General features: G+C 48.1%; 2 protein-coding genes across 4 annotated transcripts in view; one reads left to right on the top strand and one right to left on the bottom strand.

Moving 5' to 3' along the window:
* The window catches only part of LOC138859260 (uncharacterized), a 40,733-nt gene extending 32,412 nt beyond the window's left edge, over positions 1 to 8,321 (top strand). The window contains exon 2 of the mRNA XM_070113478.1: positions 7,623 to 8,321. Coding sequence (XP_069969579.1) covers positions 7,623 to 8,321 — 699 coding nt within the window. The remainder of the gene's footprint in view (positions 1 to 7,622) is intronic.
* LOC113802709 (protein O-linked-mannose beta-1,2-N-acetylglucosaminyltransferase 1-like) overlaps positions 1 to 10,000 on the bottom strand; it is a 658,355-nt gene that overhangs the window by 125,028 nt on the left and 523,327 nt on the right. The gene's annotated exons all lie outside the window — the stretch shown is intronic.

Below are 10,000 nucleotides of genomic sequence, written 5' to 3'. Positions count from 1 at the left end.
GAGAGAGAGAGAGAGAGAGAGAGAGAGAGAGAGAGAGAGAGAGAGAGAGAGAGAGAGAGAGAGAGAGAGAGAGAGAGAGAGAGAGAGAGAGAGAGAGAGAGACAGAGAGAGAGATAGAGAGAGAGCTGAGAGAGAGAGAACGAAAGATCTAAGATACTAATTCAACCAAAGAGAGAGAACAGATTGAAAAGATCACATCATAAACATAACAGCAATAGTAATAGCTATAATAATAACAACACATATATGAACATACGAAAAAGTACTCAACAATAATATACATATTAATACACTATAAACAGACTAAAATTTCAATTATAAAGAGACTGCACAAGTATTAATTAAGCAAACGCCTAATATACCAATTCCAAAATCAACACACCGCTCACATTTATAACCACACAAAAAATATAACAGACATAAAAGAATAATAACTAAGAAAATAAACAAAGAAATAAAAGTTATACAACAAATAATACAAATTCAACACAACGCCCACATCTATAACCACATAAAAATATAAGACATAAAAAGACCAATAAATAAGAAAATAAATAAGGAAATAAAATATATATAACAAATAATACAAATTCAACACAACGCCCACATCTATAACCACACAAAAAACACAAGACATAAAAAGCCAAATAAATAAGAAAACAAACAAAGAAATAAAAGATATATAACAAATAATACAAAATCAACACAACGCCCACATCTATAACCACACAAAAAACATAAGACATAAAAAGACAAATAAATAAGAAAATAAAGAAATAAATAAAAGATATATAACAAATAATACAAAATCAACACAACGCCCACATCTATAACCCCACAAAAAACATAAGACATAAAAAGCCAAATAACTAAGAAAATAAACAAAGAAATAAAAGATATACAGCAAATAATACAAATTCCTACACCTCTCACCTGTCAATCAAACGGCGACGGTGGCCAAGAACCCCCAGGCGACATGAAACGCCCCAAAGGCCCAAAGAGACGATAAAGAAAGAAAGAAAGAAAGAAAAAAAGAAAGAGAAAGAAGGAAAGAAAGAAAAAGAAGAAAAGAAAGAAAGAAGAAGAAGAAAGAAAGAAAAAAGAAAAAAAGAAAAAGAAAGAAGAAAAGAAAGAAAGAAGAAGAAAAGAAAGAAAGAAGAAGAAAAGAAAAAGAAAAAGTAAGAAAGAAAGAAAGAAAAGAAAGAAAGAAAGAAAAAAAAAAGGATGGGCAGAAACAAGGCGCCAGAGACAAAGACACGCACGGGCGTGTGAAGAACGAAAGAAAGAAGCAATAAAACCAAAACAAGAAGCAACGAAGAGCGAAAGGAAGAAACAATAAACGTATATATGAATGAATGAATGTCGAGAAAAAACAACAACAACAACAACATCATACAATTGGTCTTTGTCGTCGTCTTATTATTATTATTATAATTTCTCCTTCTCTCCTTCTTCAACTACATTCAAAAAAGAGAAAAACAACACAGAAAGACAAGAATAAAAAAAAACAGCAGTACCAGAACAAACAAAAAATATACAAAGGAAAAAACCAAAAATATACAAAGAAACAAACAAACAAAAAATATACAAAGAAACAAACAAACAAAAAATATACAAAGAAACAAACAAACAAAAAATATACAAAGAAACAAACAAACAAAAAACATACAAAAGAAACAAACAAACAAAAACAAAAAAGTCTCCCCTCAAAAAGAAAATTTACTCCCACCCCTGTCGCCGCGTTCATCACCCGCGGAAGATAAGGGTCATCTAGCCCTGTTAAAGGCCGATAATATCACCATTACAGACCACCCTCAGCTCCCTTATCTCGGGGCCACGTCTCAACCACCAAGAATGTCGTAAAACCGGGAAAGACACTCGCCTGCCGGTGTTACTCCCTTGTTACTCCTGAAGGGAGAGCGGGGAGGAGGGAGGGAGAGGTAGGGGGGGGGAGAAGGAGGGAGAGGAGGGAGGGAGGGAGAGGAGAGAAGGAAAGGTGGGGGGAGAGGAAGGTGAGGAGAGGTAGGGAGGGAGAGGAGAGGAGGAGAGGTTGGGGAGAAGGAGGGAGAGGAGGAAGGAGAGGAGGGAGAGAGTGGTAGGGAGGGAGAGTAAGGAAGGAGGAAGGAAGGGTGGAGGAGATGAGTAGAAGGGGGGAAGGGAGAGAGGGAGGGAGAGAGAGGAGAGAGAGAGAGAGAGAGAGAGAGAGAGAGAGAGAGACACAGAGAGAGAGAGAGGCAGACAGAGAGAGAGAGAGAGAGAGAGAGAGAGAGAAAGAGAGAAAGAGAGAAAGAGAGAAAGAGAGAAAGAGAGAAAGAGAGAAAGAGAGAAAGAGAGAGAGTGAGGGTGAGAGTGAGAGTGAGAGTGAGAGTGAGAGTGAGAGAGAGTGAGAGTGAGAGTGAGAGTGAGAGTGAGAGAGAGAGAGAAAGAGAACGAGAAAGACATACAGACACACAGGCAAACCAAAACCATCACAAACAAAAACACAATACGAGTCCCACACCACCACCATCCCCACCACCCCCACCCTCAACACCACCATCCCCACCCCCACCTCCTCCTCCACCACCACCATCCCCACCACCACCACCAGCACCACCACCACCATCCTCACCTCCACCCCACCCCTACCACCACCACCCTCACCACCACCACCCTCTTCACCACCCCCACCCTCACCATCCCCACCACCACCACCACCACCACCACCCCCACCACCACCACCACCACCACCATCCTCACCACCACCCACCCTCCTCCTCCACAACCATCACCCTCCTCACACCACCACCACCCTCACCCTCACCACCATCCTCACTCCCCCACCAACACCACCCCCACCCTCACCCTCACCACCCTCACCCCCACAACCCCCCACACACAACCCCCACCCCCACCACCCTCACCATCCTCACCACCATCTGTCCCACTTGCTCCCCGGCGCCGTAATGGAAGCCAGAACCAACGGGCGCGGACAAAGCCTAAAAATACGCGCCGGAATGTGCAGAGAAAGGAGAGCGAGAGGGAATACGGCCGCTGATGGAGGCTAAAGAATGCGAACAGGACAGGAGTGAACAAACTAGATCAAGGGACGGGATCGCGAGGGGGAACAGTTCAGCGGGGCGATGATGATGAACACGTACGGTACACGTGTATATGCACAGGATTTGGGTGGAATCTTTTTTTTTTCTGATTTTCTCTCTCCCTGTCTTCGTTTTCTGTTCCAGATTAATTTTCTTTTATTTAGAGAGAGGGAGAGGGAGAGGGAGAGTGAGAGGGAGAGAGAGAGGGAGGGAGAGAGAGAGGGAGAGGGAGAGGGAGAGGGAGAGGGAGAGGGAGAGGGAGAGGGAGAGGGAGAGAGAGAGGAGAGAGAGAGAGAGAGAGAGAGAGAGAGAGGGAGAGGGAGAGGGAGAGGGAGAGGGAGAGGGAGAGGGAGAGGGAGAGGGAGAGGGAGAGGGAGAGGGAGAGGGAGAGGGAAAGGGAGAGAGGGAGAGGGAGAGGGAGAGAGGGAGAGAGGGAGAGAGGGAGAGAGAGAGAGAGAGAGAGAGAGAGAGAGAGGGAGAGGGAGAGGGAGAGGGAGAGGGAGAGGGAGAGGGAGAGCGAGAGGGAGAGGAGAGGGAGAGGGAGAGAGAGAGAGAGAGAGAGAGAGAGAGAGAGAGAGAGAGAGAGAGAGAGAGAGAGAGAGAGAGAGAGAATGAGTGTTGAGTGAGTGAGTGAGTGTATGTATGTGTATATGTGTGTATTTGTGTGTTTATTTGTTTGAGTGTGTGTGTGTGTGTGTGTGTGTGTGTGTGTGTGTAGGTGTGTGTGTAGGTGTGTGTGTGTGTGTGTAGGTGTGTGTGTGTGTGTGTGTGTGTGTGTGTGTGTGTGTGTGTGTGTGTGTGTGTGTGTGTGTGTGTGTGTGTGTGTGTGTGTGTGTGTGTGTGTGTGTGTGTGTTTGTGTGTTTGTGTGCGCGTGTAAGTGCGTGCGTTCGTGTGCGTATGTGTGCAAATGCGTACGCGTCGTGCGTATACATGAGTATGCCTGTACAATCGCAAGTATACAATCACAAACAAACACGCGCATGCGATTACACTCTCAACACGGACAAAAAAAATCTAAGAAAAACAAAAAACAAAACAAAAAACAACAACAACCCCCACCCGGCTTAAACAAACCGACGCCCGCCAGTGCGCCCTGTACACACCGTCCTCGGCGTGAGGTCTGAAGCGCTCAACACATTCCCATAAAGTCATGAGCCGGGTCACTTAGGTCGAGACGCCCGTTGGGAGAGCCCGGGCCCGTGGTCCTTAAAGGCGCTCGGTCCCACGCTGTCGCTGTCCTAACCTGCGAGATAAAAGCCGGGTTTGTTCCTGTCGCTTCGGGTTCTCTCTCGTCTTGCTCTCGCGTGGCTGTGTGGCTGTGGCTGTCTGTCTGTCGCCCGGCTTGTCTTTGTCTTAGTTTCGCTTCTATTTTCTGCGTGTCTAGTGTTGTCTTTTCCCGTTTATCTGTTTTTTTGTTTGTTTTTGTTTTTTATTTTCGTCTTTCATTTTCTCTCTTTCTTCTTCCCTTTTCTATGCCGCTCGCTTTCTCGCTCTCTATTTCCCTCTCTCTCTTTCTCTCTCCATCCATCCATCCATCGATCCATCTCTTTCTCTTTCTTTCTTTCTTTCTCTCTCTCTCTCTCTCTCTCTCTCTCTCTCTCTCTCTCTCTCTCTCTCTCTCTCTCTCTCTCTCTCTCTCTCTCTCTCTCTCTCTCTCTCTCTCTACTCAAGTTCTCTTCCCCCTCCTTCTCCTCCTCCTCCCTCTCCTTCCCCCCTCTTTCTGCGTTCCCATCCCTCTCCTTTATTCCTTTCTTTATCATTCCACTTCTCTGTTATCTCAATTAAATTCCTTCGCAGCCTCTTTTCCTTCATACCATCTCTCTTCCCCTCTAAATTTTTGCGCCTTCCCCTTTGTCCTCCTCCTTCCCCTTCCCCTCTCTCTTCCTCCATCCCCTTTCCAGCTGTCGGATTTTCTCCCCTCGCTCGCTTGCTCGCTGACAAATAAATTATTATTAACACTGCCCTTGGCAACATTATAATGATAACGGTGATTCGGAATATATATTTGGATAAATATATAAGAACATTTCTTTTAGATGCAAAAACAATTACAGAAATGATATAAAAACAACAACAACAACAACAAAACAATGGTGGTGATGGTGATGAATTTCTCAAGTAACGCTGCCATTTCTATGAAATATAATTTCTGTAATGGACTTTATAAGTTTCGCATTTAAATGCGTTTTTAACTCTCTTCTTCTTGTTGTTGTTTTCCCTTCCCTCTATCATCATTATTATTACTAGCATTACTATTATTATTATCATCATCATAATTGCTGTTATCATTATTGTTATTATCATTCTCATCCTTTTTACTGTTATTATCGTCATTCTCATTCCTCTTCCTCCTCTTCCTTTTCCTTTTCCTCTCCCCCTATCTATCCCTCTCCCTCTCCCCTCTTCCTCTTCCCCCCCTCTCTCTCTCCCTCCCCCCTCTTCCTCTACCCCCTCTCCCTCGCTCCCACTCCCCCTCTCCCTCGCTCCCACTCCCCTCTCCTCACTCCCACCCCCCTGTCCCTCGCTCCCACTCCCCCCTCTCCCTCGCTCCCACTCCCCCTCTCCCTCACTCCCACCCCTGTCCCTCAGCCCCACTCCCCCTCTCCCTTGCTCCCACTCCCCCTCTCCCTCTCCCTCGCTCCCACTCCCCCTCTCTCTCTCCCTCGCTCCCACTCCCCCTCTCCCTCGCTCCCACTCACCCTCTCCTCACTCCCACTCCCCCCTCTCCCTCGCTCCCCACTCCCCCCCCACCTCTCTTCCACTCCCTCCCCTCCTCTCTCTCCCTACCCCTCTTCCCCCCCCCCCCCCACCGCCCCCAATCATCAGCATCGCCCTCAGCCGCGCGCGATATGGAAGCCCTGATCAGCTGACAAAGCCCGACCACCTCTGCGATTCTCGGCCCGCCCGCACACCCAGTGCCACGGTGCCAGGGAGCCGAGCGCGGTGCCACGGCCTCTGAGGAAGGGCGTAAGGGAGTCCTAGGGCTGATGATAGGATCCCAGGATGTCTTTATTTAATTCCTAAGTGTGAGGATATTTCTTGTCTCCTTTATCATTGTAGTTTCGCTTATTATCGTAATCGCTACTTTTACAAAAGTGATTATTATCGTTAATGTGTGTGTATGTTTTATGCGTGTGTATGTGCACGTTCATGTATATATATATATATATATATATATATATATATATATATATATATATATATATATATATATATATATATATATATATATATATGCATATGCATATGTATGTGTATGTATATGTATAAGTGTATGTTGATATTGTTGTGTATGTGTAAGTCTACGTGTATGCTGACGTGCATGTGTACGTGTATGTTGATGTCTACGTGTATGTTGATGTCTAAGTGTAAGTATATGTGTACGTATATGTGCACGTGTATGTCAACGTGTACGTGATCGTGAGCGAGTGCGTGTAGCCGCTCGATAAAACTTGCGTGGGCCTGTGTGCGTCTACGTCTTCACCCCCACCTCCCTTCCCCACCCCTCTCCCACCCCTCCGTTTCCCCCTTCATCCCACCCGCCTTTCCCCTTTCCCCCTCCCCCATCCCCCCATTGCACCCCTCCCAGCCCCTTTCCCCCCTCATCCCCCTTCACCCCCTTTCCTTACCACACCCCTTTCCCCCTTTCCCCCCTCCAAAACCCCAACTCCCTTTCCCCCTCTCCCTGCCCCTCACCCCTCCCTCCCTCCACCTGACGAGAGGCTTCCAATCCCATTTTCCCGCGCCGCCCGACACAAAAGGGCAGGAAGCGCTCCTCCGCCGCCCAAGTTGCCCCTATTGCACACTCGCTAACTTTACTGATGCGGGAATTAATCAAATAAGCGCCGCCGGGATCGCCGCCTGCAACTTTGCCATTGCTGACAACGCGAGTCTGTTGCAGAGGCGGCCAGAAACCAGAGCACGGTTTGGTGTATATATAGAGGTGTGTGTGTGTGTGTGTGTGTAGGTGTGTGTGCGTGTGTAGGTGTGTGTGTGCGTGTGTAGGTGTGTGTGTGCGTGTGTAGGTGTGTGTGTGCGTGTGTAGGTGTGTGTGTGCGTGTGTAGGTGTGTGTGTGTGTGTGTGTAGGTGTGTGTGTGTGTGTGTGTGTGTGTGTGTGTGTGTGTGTGGGTGTGTGTGTGTGTGTGTGTGTGTGTGTGTGTGTGTGTGTGTGTGTGTGTGTGTGTGTGTGTGTGTGTGTGTGTGTGTGTGTGTGTAGGTGTGTGTGTAGGTGTGTGTGTAGGTGTGTGTGTGTAGGTGTGTGTGTATGTGTGTGTGTGTAGGTGTGTGTGTGTGTGTGTGTGTGTAGGTGTGTGTGTGTGTGTGTGTGTGTGTGTGTGTGTGTGTGTGTGTGTGTGTGTGCGTGTGTGCGCGCGCGCGTGTGTGTCTACGCAAGTGCGCGTCTGTTTATCTATCTATCTATATCTATATTTTTATCTATTTATCTCTATATATATTCTATCTATCCATCCATCTATCTATCTATCCATATCTATCTAATTGTGAAGATATTCCACACGTATTCCCATATCGAAATCCATAGCCGTCCACCCCCCCCCCGCCCCGCACGCACTCCCCACTCTTCATTAGCCCCTCCGGCGAGGCCCCGACACAATACACAATCACGACCCGGAACTGCCACTTCCCGGCCCTCTCGCCACGACCCACGACCTCGCCGACCTCCTCCATCACCAGCTGCCACGACCCACGACCACCAGCTGCCACGACCCACGACCCACGACCTCGCCGACCTCCTCCATCACCAGCTGCCACGACCCACGACCACCAGCTGCCACGACCCACGACCCACGACCTCGCCGACCTCCTCCATCACCAGCTGCCACGACCCACGACCTCGCCGACCTCCTCCATCACCAGCTGCCACGACCCACGACCTCGCCGACCTCCTCCATCACCAGCTGCCACGACCCACGACCTCGCCGACCAGCTGCCACGACCCACGACCCACGACCTCGCCGACCTCCTCCATCACCAGCTGCCACGACCCACGACCACCAGCTGCCACGACCCACGACCCACGACCTCGCCGACCTCCTCCATCACCAGCTGCCACGACCCACGACCACCAGCTGCCACGACCCACGACCCACGACCTCGCCGACCTCCTCCATCACCAGCTGCCACGACCCACGACCTCGCCGACCTCCTCCATCACCAGCTGCCACGACCCATGACCTCGCCGACCTCCTCCATCACCAGCTGCCACGACCCACGATCTTGACCTCCTCTATTGCCACGACCTACGACCTACGACCTCTTTGACCTCCTCCATCACCAGCTGCCACGACCCACGACCTTGCCGACCTCCTCCATCACCAGCTGCCACGACCTACGACCTCTTTGACCTCCTTCACCAGCTGCCGGGACCCACGACCCACGATCTTGGTGACCTCCTCCATTGCCACGACCTACGACCTCTTTGACCTCCTCCAACACCAGCTGCCGGGACCCACGATCTTGTTGACCTCCTCCATTACCAGCTGTCACGACCACAACCTACGACCTCTTTGACCTCCTCCAACACCAGCTGCCGGGACCCCACGACCCGTTCCTACGACCAGCTGTTGACCACGAACCACGACCACACGCCCTCTCGCCACCTCGCTCCATTATCAGTTATTATCATGATTATCTTTATTTATCAGTCGAATTGTTATCTCTGGTGATCAAAATTTCTAGATAAGCAACCGCACATGACAAAATAGGTCGTCGAAATAGGGTATCTGTCAACTGGCAATGCCAACTGGTGCACACTGCGGAGAAATCAAATAAAATTCATGAAAAAATAATGAAATCCATTACGGTGCAAAATAATTGAATAAATAAATAATGAAATCCGTATGGAGACAAAAATTATAAATAAAAAGAAAGTAAGATACGTAAATAATGCAGAGATAAAAATGGAAAGAGTTCGACCGAAAAGAATAAAAAAGAAAAAGAAGATGAAGAAAAATAGAGGAAAAAGAAGAAGAGAAAAGAAAGAAAAAGAAATAAAAAAAAGAAGAAAGAGAAGAGGAAGAAAAATAGAGGAAAAAGAAAAAGAAGAAAAGAAAAGAAAAAGAAATAAAAAAAAAATATCAGAAAAAAGGCCACAAAAAGAAGAAAAAAATAAGAAACAAAATGAAAAAAAGGAAGGAGAAAAACAAGAAAAGAAAAAAAAGGAAAAAAAAGAAGAAAAAAAGCCCTTGTCTCCTCAACAAAGAGCCGAAACGAGCGCCACTTAAGGACCCGGATGCGAGGCGGTTCGTCGGGAAAAGCCACAGACTTTCTCCCTCCTCCTGTCTGTCTGTCTGTCTGTCTTGTCTGTCTTTTTCTTCGCTCCGCTCTTTTGCTTTAAGTTTTCCTTGCCTTTCCTCACTTGGCATCCTCGGTTCCCTCTCTAAGTAAAAAAATAAAATAAAAATAAAAAATAAAAATAAATAAAAAACAAATAAATAAATAAATAAAAAATATCTGTCCGCCAACGCATTCCAGCACTCTCCTCCCCCTCTCTACTCCCCTCCTCCTCCAACACTCCTACTCTACCCTCCCTTACCGTTCCGTCTTCCCTCCCCCTCTATCTCCCTTCCCCTCTTTGCCCCCTCTCCCTCTACTACCTCTTCCCTCCGTCTTCCCCTTCCCCTCTCTCTCCCTCCCCTCCCACCTTCCCCCTCCCGCTATTCCCCTTCCTCCTTTCTCCTCCAACCCCCATCCTTCCCCTTCCCACGCAGTCCATCACCCTCCAACACCTCACCCTTTTCCCCATCTTTCCCCCTCCCACCCCACCCAACTATCCCACTCCCTTCTTCCTCCCTTCCCCCTACCCATCCCCCCAAACCAACACCCCCTTCCTATAATGAGTTCCTTACCCCCCACCCCCTCCTCCTCCTCCTTCCCCTCCCCTTACCCCTTCCCTCCCCT

The sequence above is a fragment of the Penaeus vannamei genome, chromosome 34, assembly GCF_042767895.1.
Source record: "Penaeus vannamei isolate JL-2024 chromosome 34, ASM4276789v1, whole genome shotgun sequence".
Lineage (NCBI taxonomy): Eukaryota > Metazoa > Arthropoda > Malacostraca > Decapoda > Penaeidae > Penaeus > Penaeus vannamei.
This window is presented reverse-complemented; position numbering and strand designations above follow the sequence as displayed.